Genomic DNA, 24,130 nt, shown 5'->3' on the forward strand with positions numbered 1-24,130 from the left:
AAACACTATTGTGATATAGTGTAGTGTAGTTAACATGTTAAAATTCTGTATTTCTGTTGACTGTGAAAATAAACATAGTTGTACACTATTTCTTGTTGTAATTTTTCACTTACATGAAATCCCATTATTTTCACTAGCAATATTTGCGTACCAAAGTTTTGTATAAATGAGACTGATCCAATAAGTAGCCACTCAGTTCTCATGAAATATCAGCAATAGATTTCTATTATCAAATCCTGAGTGGATCATCTGCTGGCTTTGTTTTTTTAATTGGTCTCAAACGAACAACTCTGAACCAAGACAAACTTTCATTTGAAATACATCCAGCAGTTCTGGAGAAACAACAATAACAAGAACTGGTTAAAGGCAAACAAACAGACTGACCACAGATGGACAGAGAGCACTTTCAATCACAGCATTTTATATCATGAATTGTTTTCATATTTTTATTTACACCAGAAAATTAGGAAGAACAGGAGGCCCATCTGACTATAAAGAGCTTACATAGAAGACACTTGGTTAATCAAGATATTTTATGCAAACTTGTATTATATTCTTTATACATGCACTACACAATTGCCATTACTCTGGATGTATTGCTCGTTGAAAAAGCAAGTTACAGGCCAAAATCAAAACCTTTGGCCTTTTGGTTATTGAGAAGAAGTTGCTTAAGCATTTCAACACATTTGACCCCTGTGGCCTTGAAAATTGGTACAATAATCTGCACCTTGGGCTTTTTGGTTATTATGGAGTAATTCAAACATTTTAACGCATTGGTACCTGTGGCCTTGAAAGGGGGTTAATGTCATTCTTATCAACAAAGTAGGTAGCCCTACATCCTAGCATACTATGGTCTAATATCATCCTAGGCCTTTCGGTTATGAAGAAGAAGTTGCTTAAGCATTTCCACACATTTCACCCCTATGACCTTGAAAGAGTGTCAATATCATTCATATTTACAAATTTGGTAGCCCTTCATTCTAACATGCTACAGGCCTAATATCATCATCCTTGCTTTTGGTTAGTGAGAAGAAGTCATTTAAATATTTATATTTGATCCCTGTGACCTTTCAAGTGGATCAAAGTCATTCCGATTAATTTTGGATTTATCAACTTTCTGAATTTAAGAAGTTATTTCCCATTCTCCATGATGTTTCAAACCCAATTTGGTTGAAATCCATTCAAGCATTTAGAAAGAGTAGCATTTTGAAGCAAAATATTGCCTAACTTCACTTTTGGGGCCCCGCCCAAAGTCCCTTGGCGTCAAATCCACTCTCTGAATTTAAGAAATAATTGCCTACCATAACTGATGAATCAGGACATCCACCAAAGCAAAAATGAGGAGTAAGGTTTTAAATCCAATTTCAGCACTTCCCCCTTTGGGGCCCGTCCCTCGAACCCTACAGGTCAAATCAAATTTCTGAATTAAGAAATGATTACCCTCACCTAATGATGTATCAGACCAAATTTGGTTGAAATCCATCCAGGTATAAACAAAAAAGTTTACACACTACAAATGACATCAGACGAAGCATGATGACGGACAAATACAGAACAGAAAAGATTCTGCTTATGCTGCATACAAAAAATAATCAGTATTTCCAAATAATGAAACCAACATCTAACTCAGAACGTTCTTGCATTCCCAATTATTTTTCAACCATCAAGTACAGCCAACAGACATTTTTACTTATAACTTCTAGAGGTTATATATTAAAATAAAAAATGTCAGGTTTACACTGAGGGAGAAGATTATTCTTTTAGTAAGATGCATTTTAAGTGACATTGCTTGACACCTACATGTCATTACAGTGATAATTTGACATGGAATCAGTATTCCACCCACTTCCACCATCACTACAGGTTTCCTGAAAAGCTTCATTCATAATAACACACAAGAGGACAATATAAGATTATTTTATTATGATCATTTGATGTTTACATATTATTAATGGAAAAACTTCCATATCAAAGTTAAATCTACAATATATCTAGCAAAACGTCTTTTCCACTAATCACCAGACTTAACTGTATACATAAGAATTCTCAGACAACTTTATGTAAACAAGCACATATTAAGCAAAATATTTTATCTGAAGTAGTAAATTTCTGACTAAAAAAATCACAATAAAAACTTACACAATGCCACAGGAAATTCTAATTTTCTTCACCTCCTCCAGGTCTTCGTAAAATTAAACATGTCTCTTTATCTTATAAATTAAACAGAACTTTCAATGCTGAACTCTGGTTTGACAAACCTACTTCAGGACCATCCCATTAAAACATCTATCCCACCTCATGACTCCTAAGTTTTGTTTATTAATATAACCACTTCAATTGATAATTTATTTCGTAGAACAAGTAAAAGGCAGGAGAACAGATCCCTGGATAGAAGTGATTTATGTTGGAGTCATAAGGTAAACAAGTATTTTACTGAAACAGTCCTTATCAAATACAATAAGATTTCAAAAATTGTGAAATTAAAAACAAATATAAGAATTGATTCATTAAAAAAAAACCCCAAATTATCCTGATTGTGATTTACACTGAAATACATGTACCCCCTATTGTGTTTTACACAGAATTATCCCATTGTGATAGACAGTTAATACCCCATTGTGTTTCACACATATATTCAAAGATATAGATTCCAAAGTTTCTTTCGTTTGAGCCACTAAACAAATGTAATCTAGTTTTGTCCTTTACAAAATTTCAAAGTTTTGCCAACTAAAAGACATTTTCCATCTTCCCTATAATTCACCAGATACCTACAACCTTCAGTTTTTCACGTTTTAACAAAGGAAGTAATTCAAATTAATTGTAAAAATAAGTTGCCATTCAATAAATGCAAAAATCCTTTGAATATATATAAATATTCAGGTTTTACATGGACTGTTAAAGTTGGAGGTGGGAGAATGTATTCAAAAGGTCCAGACTACCAATATTCCTTGACAAATGGATTGATAAATGTTTGATTTTGGTATAAATTTGTATGTTATCAAGTTACAATGTTTGTCATTTCTCATTATTCATATATTTATACAGACTTGGGACATTTCAAAGAAGAGACCTGCTGTATCAAATATAAGTTGTAAAAGTTCAATTACATTCATATTCTGTTTATTCTTTGCGAGTTCATTTCGACTGCTGAAAAAAGAAGAAAAATGAAAACTTTCAAGAAAAAAAAAAAAAAAAAATCAAATCTGCATAGTACCTCGTACTCTCAGGAATAAACATTTATGTATCTAGTACTTGGATAATACTTTAAACAAATTCTAATCAAACATACAAATCATTAGATAATGTCTGTCTTTTTCCATAAGATGTCTTATTCAATTATAACAATATAAATAGACAAAACTTATAACATCCTAGATTCAAAACAAATATCATGTTCAAACTTTGAACCCCAAGTAAAAGAAAACATTTGTGAAATATATATTTCAATGAAAATTTCTGAATTCTGAAGTCACCACTATGCTTTATATACTATAAAGCCTAGTTTTAAGAATTCAAAGTTTTCATTTTGTCCTTTCTTTACATGGTAAAACAAAAAGATCGACTGTTGAAATTTGTAAATTTGTTTAAGGAAACATACCAGCACAAAAAAATTAAACAGAAGGCAAGTAATTTTGTTATAAAGTTCCTATAAATTATTATTCAGGGTACTGAATGTTACTGGAATATTGTTAACAGCATAAGTGTATTCTAGTAGATATATTTCGGTATTTTTCAAGGGAAATTGATTGGAAATCAATAAATGTTGGATGTTTTTTGTTCTTCTTACACAATACTAAGAGATAACAAATGAAACCAGAGTAGAGTTTAATCAGCTGTCAGAAACAATCTATCGTTTTTTATAAATTCAGATGAAAAGCATTTTGAGGGTATGAATTAAAACTGAAGTTCATTTTCTACCACTGGAAAAATTACTTAACAGAGTAAATCAAAAATATTGTGTTACAGGATTTTCGATGTTGGTGGATACAATACATAATTATGTCAATAAAAGAAGAAAAATTTATATTTCCACTTCAGCTATCAATTAAAAATCTTGGGCATTAATCACAAAAAGAAATCATGAAACTAAAGATTTTAAATTCACTAATATGACAATGTTCTTAAAGCCATGAAAATGGGACTTAGCTGGGGCTAAGATTACCATATACATTGATGTATAAAATACCTGTATATGAAAACATTTTATTCTCTTAAAAAAATGAAAACAAATGAGGACACAACCCAAAAAAATTAATGGTGTGTCAGTATTGCAATTCCTAACTACAACATGATACCTCTTCAATGCTGTCCTTTTAGTTTTTCTCCGGTTTTGTTTGGCTTGTTTGGCTTGTATAGATAACTTTTATATTAAACAATTCAACATTATTTTCATCATCACATTTTGACAATTGACTTGCACATATTATCACCGTAGTTTTGACAAAAACTACTGAATGCACATCATGTGCAATGACTAAAATCTGACTTGCCATACATTTTTTCAATTACTTGTAACAAACCCAGCAACAAAGACCTAACTAAAGCTTAATAAGGCTGTCAAGTCTTCTGTACCAAGTCCATTGACATATGTTGAAAAGGATGTCCAGTAGGTGGAGATATGACACTATACCACAATAGGGTAAGGTAAGTGACTGACTGAAAGTTTTTTCCTGAACATCTTTTATGGCAAGGACAGACACAAGTTCCACACAAATGAATCCCCTTACATCCACACACACATCATTCATTCCACGCCCAGGCAGTTCTGTCCGTTCATCCTTTGTCCAACATATTCTTCAGGTCATCAAAGATCTGTAACCGCAAAACAAATTATACTAGTTAAGATAATTTTCAATAGGAAATATCTTTACCATGAACACATTTACACAAAAACTTCCCTTTTTATGTTACAAAACAATGGCTAATCGGAGGAAAAGTATATTTTTTCTATTAGTCTTCACAAGTTTTCTTGCATTCATTATCTTATGAGCAGCGATATCATTTTGAAGGGAGACTCTGGTACCATTTTATTTTCAATACTGAGGCAATTGAATTACACAGATGATGTTAGTTTTACATGTAATATTTATCAAATTGGCCTATTCCATGGCAGATTAAGCTAGTAATCTGATAAATACTCTGCCACTGACCTTGAGTACCCAGGTTCTGTTGTTTAGACATCGGTCCAACACCTCAGCATTGTCAAGTTCATTGTCACTTTGTCGGACAATATCAACCTGGAAAAAACAGAAAACTAATTTAGAATGCAGCTTCTGAATATCTTCAGTACTAACTACACTCTTACAAAAAATGTAATCTTGGTGTATGCTAAAATCTTTCATTGCTGATGCATATTTCTGTATAAAGTGAGAAATAAGGTGGAGTAGACTGGTGCAATTCTTCAAACAACACCAATGTTTTCTTTCAGCTTTCACTGGATTCTATCATTAAAGGCCTGATGACAGGATGAGATGATGAACTTCTTAACTAAGGCTCTAGGTGACATCAGGTTTCCTTCAACATTAACCTGCAGCTACATGCTATAATCAAATGCTTGATGAAAGTTACTGGTCGGTTTCTACAAGATCTGTCAACAAGCATCAACATGATCAACAAGCATGTTCAGGTCCCATCCTGACGAATGCTCATAAACTGTATTCCTTGCATTTGCACTTTGAACATGAAGATAAAATCAAACAACATTCCATCACACCATTACCAAACAGCAGATATTCAAGAAGGAACCTCTTTCCACCTAGAACCATTTATACAGCTGTTCTGTTACCATAAAGCTCTACCAGGTAATTACCTACTTCTGCCAAGTACCATCTACTGTGAATTCATATATTTTTTTTCATAAGAATACTCTCATGTTTGCATTTGATTTTGTGGATAAACAGTATTAACAATGTCCACTCTTAATAAAACTCATGTTGAATTCCACTTTTTATCATTTCTTGGCCAGATCAATTTGTAGGTTTTGATTACCCTTAAAATCAACAAAAATACACCTCCTCCCCCTCCAATTGTTCTGTTACCATAAAGTTGACAGTTCAATACCTAATTTGTTGGAATATGGGTGTACCTACCTTTGCTAAGCACCGTTTATACAAATTGTATTTAAAGTGGTAGAGACTGTGATAGGGTCCAACGTAACTAGCTGCCGTCTTCCCGATCATAAATTCCTGGAAAAATTCAACACAAATTCTCTTGATCATTTTCACATATATATATATATCATAACACTGAAAACAAAACACAATTTCACAAACATTTACATATCATATGCAATATGCTTTGATTGTGCATTATTTCACTACTTGTCCATGCAGATATGTTTATATCATTTGTGACTCAGAGTAGCGTTTTGTAAAGTGATATTATTTATCTCTGAAAGAACTGTAAAGGACTCAAATACTTCAACATTAAAACAGTAGCCTTCAGTGAATATCTATTTATTTACAAGTGTTTTTTCATGAGAACATGTCTGTTTCAATGTTTAAGCCGAAGTCTGTCTTTCAGTTTTTACACATAAATGTCTCAAGAATGCAACAATTTATGACATACCATACTTCCTCCGTCTGTAGCACTGCTGGTATTCTCCTCCAAAGTGAAATGGTCATACGACTGACCAAACAAATGGATAGATTTGATAGCAGGTTGACTAGCATTTTCACAAGCCTGAAATTTACATAGGTACAAAGTATGTCAAAAGAGCCTGATATAGAACATAAGTACATTTCATTGCAGCTTATTTTTTATTTGATGACTTGTGATGACAGAATGTAAAACGTCTCTATTTTCATGAGCTATTCTAGATATGAAATAAGGAATGTTATCATATCCCATATACCACATTATTTCATCAAGCATCTTCTTAAACATGTAAGAAACAACTTGTGGTATTTTTAATATCAATCCACTTACCTGACAAGACAGTTTCAGATTAGGTCTGTCCAACTCCCTGATGTGTGGCTTCCCCCTCAGAGCGTTCTGGAAAATTGAAGGGCACTTAAAATGTACCAGACATCTGCACCTCATTTTCTGTACCTCTCTACTAAACTTGCTATTATCTAAATCTGTAATCACTTCAAGTATGAACTCAACTTATAAATGGACTGTAGGATAATCATACATCCAACAATCAGATTTACTGCAATGGTTAGTTGTGTATAGTTATAACACCAGTTGTTTAGTCTTTCTATACTGCAATAGTTGATAATTTCAAATGTTCTTTTTGTTCTTCCAACCCCTAAACTTTCACAAACATGTTCTGTAATTTTTGCAAATATAAACATCTTGGGTATAAAAGTGACCTTTGTAATGAAAATGTGTTGGCTAGGTTTATTGCTACATGAAAAGCAAGGGTCATCTTCCATCAGCTAGTGGATAATAACACACAGAGGTTTGTCACATAGAATGAAAATTTTATCTAGTGAAATGAACATGCTACAGTGACCTGTACTTGTAAAATAGATGACAGCAGCATTATATTTGTGAAAGACACAACACTGACCTTGAATGTGACCTTCCACATCACCTTCGCTTCTATCTCGTCAAGTTTCTTCTCAATAATTTTATCAATACTTTGTAATGGCCCCATATAAAAATTCTCTGTAAACATAAAAGTGGTGTTTTTTCATTATTCATCATGATTATTTCCTAAGAAAAATATCTTTAAGTACAACATCCTGTCACTGAAGTTATATGTTAAATACACAAGATAAAATAAAAATTAATTGGATATAACACGGTATTAATAAAACAATTTTCTACTCATTGTAATTTGAACATTTCACTAAGTTTCATAAAAATTTCTTCTGAAATAATCTGTCAACAATTTTTCATAAATTTCGCAAAAATGATTAAAATCTTGTTCTGAATGAAAAATTGTCCCAGGTTTTCACTTAAACATCATATTGATTTTTTCATATCAGTAAACACTGAGCCTGTACAAGACAGGATGAGACTGACAATGGTATCACTATGTGCGCCTTATAAAATAACGAAGACACAAAACAGGTGCCACAGCATAACAAGAGCCCCACAGGATCTAGAAGCCTAGCAATGTTATACATGCCTATAGGTTGTGTATTTCAAATATTTCCAAATTAAAGTTCAGGCACTTAACTTCTTTGATGGGGCAAGACCAATGAGTAAATATTTATATCTTTACTTTCTTTCTCTTTTAATTCCCAGTAAGAGCTCATATGGTTATCGGGTTGATATCTCAACTATATCAAAAATGTGACCCAGAAATAAGGTCCCTTCAGGTGTGTCACACCCAATTGTCAATTCTTACAAGTAATTCTATATATATGGTTAAGGGATGAGGATTTCAACTGTTTCAAAGGTATCTGGACCCCAGGGCCAATTCTAACATTATTATCATGTTGATCTCTTCATGCCCAGTAATGCTATACATGGTATGGGTGGGGATCTAAACTGTTTTCAAACACATTTCTCCTATTAAGCCTCTCCTGTCTAGGGTTGGGGGAGTGAGATCCACCATTATATAAAATTGATTCCCTTTAACCACACCAAATTTGGCCAAAATCCAATCATTCCTACAGGAGGAGGAATTTTAGAATTTGCTCTATTTCCCATATTGGGCCCTGCCCCTTCTGCCCCAGGGGACTGAGACCCATCGTTTAAACAAAATTGATTCCTCTTCACCTAAACATGATTCAGACCAAATTTGGACAAAATCCAATCATTCCTACAAGAGGAGTAGGATTTTAAAGGACTTGCTAAATTTCACCTTTTGGGCCCTGCTCCTCATGCCCTTGGGTTGGGGGCCGGAACACACTATTTATACAATTTATATAACACATTTATAAATATCCCCTAAGGATGATTCTGACTGAATTTGGTAAAAATCCCCTCAGTCCTTCATGACAAGTAGCATTTTGTAAAAAAAGTTGACAGATAACATATGACGGTTGACGGGCACTGTGATGTCCCTATAGCTCACTTGGCCCTTTTTTGGCCAGATGAGATAAAAATAAGATTAAAACTCATACATACCTTCCCCTTCCCCAATTGCACTGAGAAATCCTGGCTCTAGAGCTTGGCTGAGAAATATCTGGAGGTAAACGTTGAAAAGGTCAGCCAAGGGATCCTCTTCATACGCATGCTCTAAACTGAAAGGCAAATGGAGACTTACATTCTCTCTGGTAACTCATGAAGAATTTTGTCCAAAATTATTAGCACAACATAGCCACTCTACAGCACAGACTATTATGATGTCATCATTATTAGCATAGAAACAGCGACAGCACAAAATGGTTGTTTCAATTGATACATTACACTGTCAATAGTGAATTATTCATCTATAATTGTCATAAGACCGCGACATGATTAAGGAATGTAAATGGGAAGAGTTGAATTTACTTGTTAAGTTATTTATGATAAAACCCATAACAAGACAGTTAAATTCTGAAGTACACAATGTCATCCTTGATACTCCAGGAGTTTCAATCGCTTTTGCTCTGCCTCACTGGAACATTTCCCAGCAAAACTGAAGGCACAAGCAAGTAATCTGATTGGTCTAGAGCAGGTTTCATGAGAAAAAACTGACCAATCACAAACTGACATGCTTCTTTGAACAATGAGGATCTACGCCTGACTTCAAAGCAAGTACAACATACTGTTATGTCACCCGGAGATGTATTTAATGTACATCAAAGGATCAAACTAGTCATCTCCTCTCATCCACAAGGTGTCACACATGTAACACTCAGTTTTGCCAGGTAATGTTCCAGAGGTGTAGAAAGTGACAGTGAGGGTAACCCCTCTAGTATTGAGGATGTACAATGTAACACTTTGTTTCTTCTTACAGATATGATAATGAGCAGAAATAACCAAGTCTGTGCGACTTTAAATTAAAAAAATTTCAAAACTTCAGAATTCCTTGTTTTCACGTACTAGCTGTCCAACTTGGGTGTTGGTCTGTCCGCCTCGGAGACTTCCACTACCTCCTTGTCTTTATCTGTCCTCACATATGTGGTTCTTATAGGAAGGTAATCCTTTTGCATAATAGGCACCCAGCTAGAAAACTGAAACAAAGACAAATCAATTAATGCATCTGGCAGTAAGGCCAGTTGATTCCCTTAACATCTGTGCCTACTAGGAATGAAAGACTAAAACTTCCTGTAACAACTGTGTCAACTGGAAATGACAGATTAAAACTTTTTGTAACAACTGTGCCAACTGGAAATGACAGACTAAAACTTTCTGTAACAACTGTGCCAACTGGAAATGACAGACTAAAACTTTCTGTAACAACTGTGTGAACTGGAAATGACAGACTAAAGCTTTCTGTAACAACTGTGTGAACTGGAAATGACAGATTAAAACTTTCTGTAACAACTGTGTGAACTGGAAATGACAGACTAAAACTTTCTGTAACAACTGTGTGAACTGGAAATGACAGATTAAAACTTTCTGTAACAACTGTGCCAACTGGAAATGACAGACTAAAACTTTCTGTAACAACTGTGCCAACTGGAAATGACAGACTAAAACTTTCTGTAACAACTGTGTGAACTGGAAATGACAGACTAAAACTTTCTGTAACAACTGTGCCAACTGGAAATGACAGACTAAAGCTTTCTGTAATAACTGTGCCAACTGGAAATGACAGACTCAAGCTTTCTGTAACAACTGTTCCAACTGGAAACGACAGACTAAAGCTTTCTGTAACAACTGTGCCAACTGGAAATGACAGACTAAAACTTTCTGTAACAACTGTGCCCACTGGAAATCTGAACACTAGTTACTTTGGTTTTTGTAAATGAAGATCAATGTGTATCAGTCAAAAAAACTTTTTTCAGGGGAGTGTCTAGTTAAGAAAAACATGTTCAGGTAAATTCAAAATTTTATTAATCGTAAACTCAGACTAGAAAGTTGTGCATCATTTTAGCTATTATGTTTCTTAATGTCGATACCACTTAATAGGAACACAGACTGCAATCTTTGATCCAGTAGCCCTCAAAACCTATGATGAAGTTATTCAACTTTAACGATTTAAGTTAAAAGCTAAAAGCGCTGACCTTAACAACAATCATTGTGACCTTAATGTGACAATTAAAATTCCTTCCTAACATGGATTCCTATCAAAGTTCCTTCACTACTCTATAACAAGACATTTGTTATGAAGAAATCTTAAACTTTGAACATGGTTTTTTTTAATTAAACATTCATTCATCTATAACTTTAAAGATTTGATGTTTGTCAGGAAATATCAACAAGAAAACTTAAGACTTAACAAATGTCATCAAAATAATCTATAAAAGTGAAGAACTTCTTTAAACATGCTTACAGTACACATAGCTCTGTGTCGCATTTGACCTTCTTCTGTGATTAACTCATATTTGCGGATTAATTTTCCAGAGTCTATCTTCCAGATGGGAAAGTTTTCAAATTTGTTGAGGTCTCTTTTGTCCAAGATGAAATCTCCTACCTGTAATTTAAAAGCAAAGCAAATGACATTGTAAATAAATTAAAATTTGTTTTTCAAACACACACATACTTACTTTTCTTTTTCAACAGCAATGATGCAAACAACAGAGTTTGTTATATAGAAAACCAAGAAATAAAGCAACCTGCCTTTAAAACAAAGGCCTTGTGAATTCAGATACAATTTTAAATAATTTTATGACATCTATCATGACACAAATGGTGCTCAATCCATGAACTGTATATGGACAGACTGCGTTTATATAGATGTACTGGTGAAAGTTTGAATTTATACAGCACAATAAATCTTTATAGAATGATACTATTATGTTAACACTACTTAATGTTATCTGACATCAGCTGAAAGCTGTCAGAACTTATGACATCAGACAAAGTAGTAAATGAACAGACTATCAGGGTTACCTCATAACCTTCCTTTTTAAGCTCCAGATGAAGGATTGTATCAGATTCGGACATATGTTCCATTGCACAAGTGGTATTATTAGTCTCTTGCTTCAAGTCATTAATCTTTTGTGTCTTTAAGGGTCGAGATGTAGGTGCTTGATCACTCAGTCGCTTACCAACCACCTTCCCTCGCCTACAACAGTTAACAAACATGAAGTTCAGCATTTGTCTTCAATGAATACATCACATGGTTTCATCAACTGACTATTTATTATTATATATATCATAATATCCCTTGCCTAAAGCCTGGAGTATGGCACATTTTATGTTGGACACGAAGAATTTTTGATAAATATTGTCTACAATGAAACAAGAATACTCCCTGAAAATGACTTAATTAGACATATTTTTTTAACAAAGGGCAATAATTTTGTAATTATCTGTATACACCAAGTTTCATGATCCTTCTTTAATGCAAGCAAAGCTATGCTCATGACACAGAATTTTAACAAACAGCAATAACTCTGTAAGGGGTTGTGGGCTGTGACATTGGTACACTGCAAATTGCCTTTGTAAGATCGATGTATGCATCAAGTTTCATTATACTACCTTAAATGCAAGCAAAGTTTTGTTCTGAACAAGATATATATAAAGAGGGCAATAACTGTTATTGTGCACTGGAGGGCCCTGAATTTGGTACACAACACATTATCTTAAAATAATCAATGTATACACTTAGTTTATGATCCTTGCTGAACCGTGGACAAAATCATCACCCGCACAGGAAATCCCTTCTTTCCTCGTCTCTCCTCTGTTTTTGCTCTTCATGATAAGACATTTGAACATTCCTTTGCAGAAATTAATTATAATCTTTACCTGCCAAATCCAAAATGGCCACCTGGAAGCCATTTTGTTTCTTCTGATCAGTCTCAAAAGCAAACCAGCACAAGCAGAGACCAATGGAAACATACGTATGAAATTTGAGAGATATTCATTCAGTACTTCTTCAGAAATAACAATCTTTACCAGGCAAAATCCAAGATGGCTGTCTGTCAGCCATTTTGATTTTTGATCAGTCCCAAACTCAAATAGGCACAAGAAGGGACCTAAAGATCCCTATACATGAAATTTGAAAAAGATCTATACAGTAGTTCTCAAGAAATAGTGATCACGAACTTTTGAAGTAAAAATCCAAGATGGTTGGATGTCCACCATTTTGTTTTTCTGATCAGATCCAAAATCAAAGAAGCACAACTAGGGATCAAGGGGAACCTACATAAGAAATCTAAGAAAGATCCATCCAGAACTTCTCAAGAAATAGCGATAACAAAGTGAAAATCCAAGATGGCCACCATTCAGCCATTTTCTTTTTCTGATCTGTCATCATATGAAATTTGAGAGAGATTCATCCCTTACCTTTCAAAAAACAGCCATAACAATCTGCATTGAAAAAATCCAAGATGGCTACCTGTTTTTTCAGTCCCAAAATCAACACCATCACAACAAGGGACCAAGGGCAACCTATATATGCAATTTGAGAAAGGTCCATCCAGGACTTCTCAAGAAATAGTGATAACAAAGATGGTTTATGAACTGACAAACAATGGACGGACCATGGACACAGAACGATTTGAATAGTCCACCATCTGATGATGGTTGGCCTAAAAACAATAGGGTGATAACTTTGTAATTGATTAGTCAAAAGCCCTGAATTTTGTATACTGCATGTCTTAATATGATCAATGTATCCACAAAGTTTCATTATCCTAGTTTAAATGCAAGCAAAGCAATGCTCTGCATACAAAAATTTACAAAGGGCAGTAACTCTATAATATAGGGGTCAAGGGCCCTGATCCTTACTTAACTGTGGGCAAAGTTATGCTCCAGACATGAAAGAATGGACAGAAACACAGATGAACAAGGCGGCAAAATAAAATCTAAAATCTTCGGGAAGTATAAAAACATTGGTGTGACTTTTGGAATTATCTAACACCTGCTCCAATGTGGATTTAAATGAAAGTGTCAAGGCAAAAAAAACCAGAAAAGTTATTTTGTTCACAGTTTAGAATGCATTTTTTTTAAAATGAATGGGTAATGAATAATCTTATAACAACAAACACTAGAAAAAGAGAACTACTGCGATATGAATTGCAGTTACTTTGTTTCAAATGTACAATAGCTATTTTAAAATCATTTGTTAAAAAATTTATTAAAAAGAGATTTCTTTAAAGTGGAATAATGACAACATACCCTTTTCCTCGTCCACTTTTGTGACGTCCTTTTCTAGGTAAAGGTGCTCCCCGGTAATCTAGTGCATCATATGATGGTTGTCGCTTGTTATCCTGTAATGGCAATCACAAATGGTTATGCATTCAAAGACATTTAATTTCCAAAATAAATCATTAAATTAACAAAATGACCAACAGTTTTCATATTTACTAACCTAAATCAACAGAAATACAACAAATTGTTATACTTATTTGACTTTTCTTACTCTCAGGTAATTATTGTGTCAAATCCAAAATCAGGAATTTCAGAAATCTTCCTTTGATGTCTTTGATACAATATCTTCAAGTTACTTTCTCAGACATTTCAGACAAAGTTAATCAATCTCCTAAATTTTAATAAGGTGAAATAGTTTTCCTAATTCATGCTCAGTTTATTTTCAAAGTCACTTGATGCAGCACCATAAAAATTCCAAAAGTTATGTATTACCACAGCAAATGGAGTCCAGGCAGGGTCTTTGTCCGAGTCATACTCAGCATCACTATCAGTCTTAGATATTGGACCAGGGAAATCTAGAGAGGCATCACTATCACTAGAGTCTTTGTATACTTCTGTAACATAACAAGATCAATTATTCGGAGCTACCTTGTGTGGATGCCTAGAGTTGCCTTTACAGATTTGGCTTTCTTTGAAAATTTTTTGTTTCATAGGTTCCACTTTTTCTTTTCTTGATAAATTTCAATTTTTTTTTAAATTACAGATTCCTATTCTGGTACATGCATTAGCATTCATGTTTTGAAAGACAGTGATAAACAAAGATGCTACAGTGCATTCTCTGCCGACTACCAGACTTATTTTCAGGACTGCTGACATACTTACTGCGTCCTTTGTCCTTTGCCCTACGAGAGGAAACATGCCTGGTTGGCTCAGGGGGTGGAGGTGTTGGTGCTCTCTCTTCCCTCATCACAGCTTCTTCCTCAGAAGAACCCACAGTGTAATCCTCATCTCCAGAGGAAGCCAAAGCGTCATTATCACTAAAACGTTTGTTTGACATGGATCTTTTTCCTCTGTGTGATCCAGACAACACTTTTGCACTTGATTTACTAGTCTTTCTTTTCCCACCACCTGTAATTTTTGAAAAACTAATTCTCATTTTGATACCCTCCTTTCTGCTGCCATCCTCATTTAGATTTGACAACACATTTTCCACAGTACTGGTGAGGTTAGCACTACCTTCATCATCATCATCTGAAAAAGCTAGATTTGAGTTGACAGTGTCGTCATTTTGTGATGTTGACGGTGAATTGATTCCTGTGTTTGAACTAAACTCTGATTTATTGTCAGTATCAGGTCTGGGAGTACTGGCAGCACTGTCCGAAGATTCAACTGGACGTGGACGCCGAGGTTCTGGGATATATTTTGGTAACTCCGGCTTTTTAACATGAGATGTATTTAAACTTGACAAAGTCTCAGGTTTTTTGCCTTGAATAAAACTAAGGAAGGAGTCCATAAAGGAACTGTTGTTTGAAGTTGGCTTTTTCACTACCATATTTTGCTCTGGTTTTATTTGAACAGATCCAGAGTTAATAGCTTGCATGGAGGGATTTAACATCGAGTGGGGATTTGATAATTGCTTAATATTTGGTTTTTTGTCCTTATTTTCACAATCAGGTGGTTTTGATAAGTGTGCAAAATCATCATCAAATTCTATTTGGCTAGTCACAGTTCTTGTTGGCATAAGTTTTTGTTCTGCCTTTGTCGGATGTCTCCAGTACTCCGGCGACAGCTCCTTAATTGGGGAGGTATCTCGTAATGTAGGATTTCCAATCAAGCTCGACAGAGCATCCTCATCAATTGTAGAGGTGTTGTTGGGATGTGGGGAGTTTTCATATCCCATTGAAGGAGAAGTAAGACTACTGTGAGCATTTTCATATTGGTTATTATAATTATCCAAATCTGTGTAAATACTGTTGGGCTGCTGTGATACATAGCCTCCTGGCTGAGATGGCATGTACCCAGGATTTTGTTGCTGCTGTGGAGAGACGTATGTTCCTTGTTGATTCTGTAGGTCCATCTGACCAATGGACATTGGGTCGGCCATTGGTGATTTATTTAAATGGTCAATATTTGAATCGGATTGTAACTGTTCCACAAATGACTGCCCGGGCACACTGCTAAAGTTGTAATTAGTATTATTTCCAACTAATGCTTCAGCCATTGGCGTGGATGCCATGTCTGACATTGATAATGAGTTAACCGTCATATGGCCCCGTTGCTGTTCTGGGGGGCTGGGAGTGGCCCCCTGTGACTGAAGGGACTGCTGAATGGTCTCTCCTGCCATATTATGGATAACAGAACCCTGTCCACCACTGTGTATCACACTGTCTGACATTAATGACATATGGTTTGAATTGGATGGCAGTGACATTTGGTTTTGAGATGATAAGCTAGCTGAATGTTGCATGGAGAATTGCTCATCCATGGCTGGAGATTGCTGGTGGTTGTACACCTTGTCCACCATGGCCTGAGACGCGATATGAGGGCTGAATGATTGGGGACTTACAGCTTGGGTCTTTTTGGGGCTGTACTGGGGATGAGTGTGAGGGCTATATGGTTGAGACTTCTGGGGACTGTAGGGATTAGTCTGGTTAAAGTTCTGACTCCCCATACCCATCAAATGACCTGAATTAGACATGGAGAGGGGCATACCCATCATATCCCCATGTTGATTGACCATGTGAGGGGGCAGACCCTCTGGGGAAAATTTTTGTCCATTCTCCTGATCAACTGAAACCTTTTTCTTTCGAGAACGCACTCTCTTGGGTTTTGTGGTTGAGTCGGCCACTGCTTGTATTGGAGGGGGTGCTTGAACAACAGTCGAGCTAGGCATTGGAGTTTGTGGTGAACTCATTGGTACAGACATGTGTGGACTCCCACCGACGCTGATGGGAGACTGCTGCATTGGGCTGTTTGACATTTGGTTTGGATTTTTATTCAGCTCCATAGGAATGTTCTGTACACTTCCTGATTTCCCCGAATGGGCATGCATTATCACTTGATGAGAGTCTTGTGCTAATCTCTCTTTCTGTTTCTGTGGCATTAATCCGTGTTGTGAGTGACTCAAAGGACTGATGTCATGGAGTCCCACATTGTATGAATCATTTTGCTGTTGGCCTCCATCTGAAAGTGGTGTTGGCGGACTAACAGGATCATAGGTGATATCAGATGACAATTGCTGTTGATAATTTGATGCAATTTCTGACTTCAATGCTGCAGAAGAGCTGGGTACGAACCCAAAAATACTGTTATGTTGAGTTGAGGGTTTGGTAAGGTTTTCAATGCCATGTTGTGTGGGGGAAGTAAAGAGTGATTCACCGAGTCCTCCTCGTGGTAATTGAAGAGTTGGGTTGGTCAACAACAGCTCATCAGGAGGCTTATCCAGGGAATAGCTTCGGGATGATTTGCTGTTCAATGGTGCATGTGAAAACAGGTCTGGAGCAAAGTGGTTTCTCTGAATGGTGCTATGTCTGGAGGTGGCAGTATTGCCACTGTGAGCAGGAGGAGGTCCAGCTAATTCCGACAGAGAGGACGGAACATCAGTATTCAAATTTCCGAAAGGATTTGATGGATTGGGCACAAAGTTCGACAGATTCCAGCTAGCAGACTTTGATGACTTTTCAATGCTGCTTAATGGACTGAGAGATGAGGACAAACCGTAGCTTATCTGTTGTTCCTTTGACAACAGTGTGTCCTGAGCATAGAGTGACTTCGAGTGGGATCTTGTATCTGCAACAGATGTAAAGCCATAGAGACTTGGTGAGTCAGGTGACCTCAGCGTTGAAGCTTCTATCCCAAATGATGACTGACCAAGGCTTTTGTACGGACTTTGTGCTGGAAAAGCTGAAGGAAGTGGATTGACTGCATCTAGGAACGGAGACATGGTATTGTGAAGTGAGTGTGGGTAGTTGGAAGGTACCGCCCCAAGTCCACCAATTGACCTGCCTGAGGACATGCTTGACGGATGTGACTGCAGTGACGGGCTAAGTCCAAGTCCTGAAACAAATAATTTTATAACAATAATAATTATGAATATACCAGTTTTATAGGGTTTTACACTAATATTAAACATAAACCTAGATAAAAGCAAAGGACATGTCATCTAACACATATAAGGAATTACCATATTCATTACCCATCCAAGGGGGCAATACTCTTTTTTGACAATGGAGGACTTGTCAGGTACTTGACATTTAGGATTTAGATTTCTCTAGCATACCCAGAGTCCAATAATCTCACCAAAGTTGGTTTTCTGTTTGTCGTGTTTTATTAACATGTTCAAGCTTTGTTATTTTGAACCTTTTTCTTTTCCAGTCTTTCCAGACAAGGTAAAACAGGAGGCCTCTGTCACCATGTAAACTAATGTGCAGACTGTATGACTGTCACTACAAGAGCTAAAGACCACTTTCTCTATAACACAGGTTTGAGATGCACTAGTCGCTGTGGATAATGCAGTGTTCCAGGTAAGATTTCATAAGGACAGGCCACTGCTGAAAATAACATATTGTGATCCAGAGCCTTAAAGAAAGAGTGTGGAGTGCTGTACACCCAATTTGGTTGAAATCTGATAGTGAGAAAATACTTCCTGTAGATGCTTATGTTTATACCTGTTCCAAGACCTGGATCTGCATTTAGGAGTGGAAGATCACAACGGTTAAAATTGGCTGCCGTTGGTGATAACCCACTGCTATGGCCAATGTGACCATATGCTTGGTTATAGTTCCGCCACTGATTGGGGTCCATCTTCTCACTAGGTCATGTCAACCTAGAAAATAACAATATGTATAATGGAAATTAGAAACAATGCAACAACTAATAAAATGTCTGTACTTGCTTATGCAAAGGAGTTAGTATTATGTAGAAGCCTGTATCCTACATCCTTTATCATCTATCTATGATTTTATTTTTGACATCCTTAGTTTCAAGAACATTTTCATAATACTGTAGCCACAAAATCTTGCGAGATCCGTCATTCAAACCTACCGGGAAATAAACTCATACAAGATTAATGGCCAAAATCAAAATTTTGCCGATACTCTAGTTGCTAGAAAAAATTATGTTGATAGGTTTACTTAACAAAAGTCAATGGCTTTGCCACTTTCGTACATTAATTATTACTAGAGAAATATTACATATTTCCATCTTTGTATCACTAATACATCTTTCAGTTGTAAACTTGATTATATAAAGCACTGATGGAATGCAAAGTCATGTACAAGTGTGTAAAATTAAAAGTGAGAAATACTCGCTATCGACCAGGAACAAATTGAAAATAACATTGTGTATGAATAATCAGAACCTTTCGAATTAAACAATTTATTATCACAGAATCACCTGAATTCGTCAGGTCAACCTGATTATGCAAATGGTCAAAAATGTTATAATGGCCTGATACTTGTAATTAGCATTTAAAAAAAGTCAAAAATCATTTCTTGAATTCAATAAGTCAATACGATATTCAAACATATCATCACTTAGAACATATTAATGTATACACTTGTAACAACTATACAATATAATTCATTTTAAGGTCTTTTCCTTCATGAGCTTTTATAACATCCTGTCACACGGATTTCAAATGGCCATGATTGACCAACGGTTAGCAACACTGATAATAAACCAAAATCGTCCATGGTCAGAAGAATGGTAGCAAACTAAGTGATGTTAAATGTCTCGGTGAGGTATTCTGGCATTCTCAATCTTTTCCATTGCATAATATCGCTTTACTTTACTCGAGCTGATCCTTAAAAGCTGCTGGATATAGATGATGAGGAGGACGCATCATCTTGCATTTCGGGAATGCAACACTGACGACATCACGATATACCATTATGCAACTTAGTTAAATTAATTTCCTCGTCTACTTATCGTGTACATGTATCTGTTCACTGTTCTGAAGATCAATAATCACTTAACACACGAGCTATATTCAATCCTATGCAAACATGACAAGTGCCGAGACGTCTATGTGAAGAATCAACAGGAGGAAGGTAGCGGCTAGCTCAGTAGATTGATCAGAATGAATATAACCGGTTGCGTTCTGTGCTTTAAATAATCAAAGTCTCATGAAATAGTATACAAACTCAAAAGCAACATCCCTAACACATCAATTATGACGAAAATTAACACACCAAAACACTGTTGTCTGCAATCTTTCTTCGTCCGCCATTTTTCTTAATTGATTACCCAGAATTCCGTTTGAAACCGAAGACATCCGACGGGATAACAAGCAAGCTGCAGTGTTTGCAGCTTAAAGGATATTTTCAATCTGATAGTATAGCTTTTGGTTATTTAAATGCGACACTCAAATGTCTTTGGGTTTGTATTCATAGTTTACAACCAAGCAATTAATGAGAGACTTCTCAATATACACCCACTACTGATGATTGTCATCCAAACCGGAAGTAGCCGGCTTCGGGCATGATCGTAGTTGCGAGTGTTTGAACGGAATCCTGCTTTCGATATCGGGATAGGAACAACGCATGCAAATGGACGGTAAATGATAATTAGTGTGTTTATCGTTGTTCATATCGGCGTATTCACCATGCTTTCTTGTATTTGGATTAGCATTTCTATTCCAAAATCTTAAAAGAATCAGAAATTTACCGTCAATATTTTTTTCAGCTCTACGGTCATGGTGGGAGATTCCCAGCATCGCACATTTCTGCTCGCTGTTCCGAGCTGCTTTCCAACTACCAGACTTCGACATAGAGGTAATATTATATTGTAAACGTGATACAACTCTAAAATACTGATATCATTCCTTAATGGTTTCTACATGTGATTTTAGGACCCACAAATGTCCACGTCATTGTTGTGATTTGGGATACATTGATTTACAGACAATGGTCATTAACATGTGGATATTTGATATTTGAACATTTCATAACTGCAAATGGAAAACTTCTGGGGTACGAGCAGCTTCATAATTTGATAGAGAGCACTACTGATGTTTTAATATGCATTTTTTTTGTGAAACATAAAAAATGAAAAAGATATTGGTTCAGAGAAGTTGATTACTTTTCTAAGTTATACATTTTCAAAATGTGACCTATGTTTGCATTTAGATTATTAATTTGTACGCATTGACATATTCCATATGATTTTTTTGATGTTCAATTGCATTGCAGAAAAAGGTTTCTGTTCAGCTGTGTATAATATTACACAGTGTCAATATTTTAATTATTGTTATATGTTTCATATACCATGAAATATTCATTATACTCATTTTGGAACTGTCATTAATTGAATTGAAATATGTTTTGAGAAAGTGGTATATTACGCAAACCACTGTTGATAATTTTCTGTTGATGGATGATACAGAATTCTTTTCACATAATGAGAGTTACTCCCCTTTGAATGTGCAAGTGGTAATGACATTTTGGGTATTCTAATCAATTTATTGTGTATAAATAACATGACCATAAGTTAAAGTGACATTATCCTTTGTAATTTTAACGGTTTGAAATTATAATGTACATCATTTATAGTTTGATACTTTGTCCCCTTATACCCCTTAATACAATGCCGTTCTTATTACTGCCTGGAATTAAGCCCCTCCTCCAAAATAAGCGATCTTACAGCAGGATCTGCCACTGATTCACCTTTCATAAGTCTGTTTAAATTTTTTTTCTCCAAGTTTTACCATTGGTAGTCAGCTTGTTGAATATTGTCATTAGTATGATGCATTTATATATATCAAATTCTAGCTGATAATGCGCTGTTTTACTAGCATTTGAATTTAAATAAGAATACTGTTTTCCACACCTGAACCAACCCAACTTTTTTAAGATATCATATTTAAGGGTGGTAACCGCTGAAAAATGCCAAATTATATAGCTGATGAAGGAAATACATATCTGTGCAATGTTTACGATAAAGTTTAATCAAATTCACAGTGTCACTACTGTCCCACATATCACTATTTGTTTTGCTTATGTAGTTCATTTTGGGTATACACTGTTCTTCATAAAGCTTAAGATTAGGCAGTTGCTAGGAAAGTACCCTCATGGTCAAGCTGGACACTCAATTGTGCAGTATGATTAAGAAAGCAGAAATGAGAGCAATGTCTATATATATGAGACCATGAAAAGTTTTACTATATTCTATTAGGTGAGCAATGACCACATTTTTTAGGCGTTTATTTTGCTAAAAATATCAAAATTTTAACTTAACCTAGGAACAAAAACCAAACAATTTTTAAATGGACGATTAAACCTGATTCAAACCATTGACAACAGATTTACATTGGATGAAAAATAAAAAAGCGAGATGATGGTTAAGGCGAACTACATAGTTTACAAAAAGGAAATTATTCAGTATTCAAATGTTCCCTCCTGAAAATGCAGTGATATCAAAGTTGCCGGAATAAACGAAAATTACTGAACCCAAAAATCTGAAGCATGATACCCCTACTATCTAGACCTGAATTGAAAAGAAAAAAAAGGATACATTTATTAAAAGTAGTATTAAAAGAGTAAATAATGCTCTTCTAAGCCAGCTCATTGAATCACCAATATGAATATTTGTTGACATAGACTCTTACCTCATTCAAGTTGTAAAATCCCAGACCATTGAAAAATCAACTCAGACCCTTAGCAAATAGTGAGCCTTTGCATTGCTGACAGTGTCTGACAATGGTAATTTTAACAGTGCAGATAGCTATCATAACATTCAGCACAATCCATATAGCAACCAAGAAATCACTTTTTTCATATTGAGAATCAGGATAAAACAATCCACAATCCTTCTATGCCAGCATCAGACTAATAGTTGTATAGAAGAAACGTATGTAATGTAAGAATTATAAGAAAAAAATCTATATTTAAAAAGCTCTCTTTTATTTCAATTGTACCAATCAGTATAGCATGTAAGACTCTCATTCACTTTGTTCAGAATTCAGCTTTAACAAAACTAAGTAGGTATGTTCAAAACAAGTTTGTAATGAATGATTTGAAATTCTAAAAGTAACCAGTCAGGATTTTTTTAATAACAAAACATCAAGAAATGTTAAAATTGGTCAATACCTTGATATGAATTGTTCATATATAGTATATATCAACTTTGATCTGATGGACAATTTTATGAGATGTTATTAAAAACATTCACTTATTGTTCCATTAAAATCATGTATACATATGACTTTTTGTACTTGTAAATATATATTTACCAATCCAGGACCTTGAAGATGGATTTCTTGCTGCAGCCAGTGAAGAAGGCAGTCCATTTCTTGAGGACCTGTTCTGCCGACTCCTACAGGGATGCTACGGCCGGGATGATATCGAGTAAGCTGACATTAAACAGTGACAAAATACATATCTGTCACATAATTACCCTGTTATCTGTTTATTAACAACCATTATATAACCACCTTGTTATCTGTAAAATAATACCTATTACATAACTACCCTGTTATCAGTGTAATAGTAACCATTACATACATAACAGAGGTCATTATTTATTTCAATGCCTCCACTAGGAATTGAACCCGGGACCCCTGGCTTACTAGTCTGACACTCAACCAATCAAGCTAAAGAGAATTTCTCTCTAACCGAGTGGTATATTGCGGCTAGTATTTAACCAGGGTTACATACTCCCCCTCCAGGAAATAACGAGTCCTCAAGTTTTCAAGGGTTACAGCAATGCTGGTGGGGCATGGCTAAGTACTATTCCCGGGTCCCTACATGGGTGCCAATGTAACAGAAGTGGCTAGTGTTTTACCAGGGTTACACAAAACTACCCTGTCATCATTGTAATAATACCTATCACTTAACTACCCAATTATCAGTGTAATAACATCCATTATGTAACTACCTTGTTATCAGTGTAATAACACCTATCACATAACAACCTTATTATCAGTATGATAACACTTATTACCTAACTACCCTGTTATCAGTATAATAACACCTATTACTTAACTACACTGTTATCAGTATTATAACACCTATTACCTAACTACCCTGTTATCAGTATAATAACA

At 35.4% G+C, this 24,130-nt stretch overlaps 1 protein-coding gene and 1 long non-coding RNA gene across 2 annotated transcripts; one reads left to right on the top strand and one right to left on the bottom strand.

Moving 5' to 3' along the window:
* Window positions 1-1,901: 1,901 nt before the first annotated feature.
* LOC132550030 (uncharacterized) lies at window positions 1,902-18,906 on the bottom strand. Its single transcript, XM_060214027.1, has 14 exons — window positions 18,756-18,906; window positions 14,971-18,144; window positions 14,581-14,702; window positions 14,116-14,207; window positions 11,884-12,058; window positions 11,324-11,464; window positions 9,928-10,058; window positions 9,028-9,143; window positions 7,517-7,614; window positions 6,928-6,993; window positions 6,568-6,681; window positions 6,090-6,185; window positions 5,151-5,237; window positions 1,902-4,812 (listed from the first exon to the last, which is right to left on the bottom strand). The coding sequence occupies exons 1-14, from the start codon at window positions 18,889-18,891 to the stop codon at window positions 4,774-4,776; spliced, it is 4,587 nt and encodes a 1,528-aa protein (XP_060070010.1). The 5' UTR covers window positions 18,892-18,906; the 3' UTR covers window positions 1,902-4,773.
* A 1,673-nt stretch (window positions 18,907-20,579) lies between these two features.
* LOC132550026 (uncharacterized) lies at window positions 20,580-23,425 on the top strand. Its single transcript, XR_009554207.1, has 3 exons — window positions 20,580-20,643; window positions 20,773-20,861; window positions 23,326-23,425. It is a non-coding gene; the product is annotated as an uncharacterized LOC132550026 (long non-coding RNA).
* Window positions 23,426-24,130: the final 705 nt, after the last annotated feature.

This window comes from Ylistrum balloti, unplaced genomic scaffold (assembly GCF_031769215.1).
Source record: "Ylistrum balloti isolate Yb309-2 unplaced genomic scaffold, AGI_CSIRO_Ybal_v1 Utg370102, whole genome shotgun sequence".
Classification (NCBI taxonomy): domain Eukaryota; kingdom Metazoa; phylum Mollusca; class Bivalvia; order Pectinida; family Pectinidae; genus Ylistrum; species Ylistrum balloti.

Bases quoted from the DNA above. Each gene is read 5' to 3' on its own strand.
- LOC132550030 (XM_060214027.1), bottom strand. From the start codon at position 18,891: ATGGACCCCAATCAGTGGCGGAACTATAACCAAGCATATGGTCACATT. The intron at 14,703-14,970 runs GTAAGTATGTCA...GTTATGTTACAG, and splicing joins GGCAAAGGACAAAGGACGCA to AAGTATACAAAGACTCTAGT. The intron at 6,186-6,567 runs GTATGTCATAAA...GAATTTTTCCAG, and splicing joins CTACAGACGGAGGAAGTATG to GAATTTATGATCGGGAAGAC.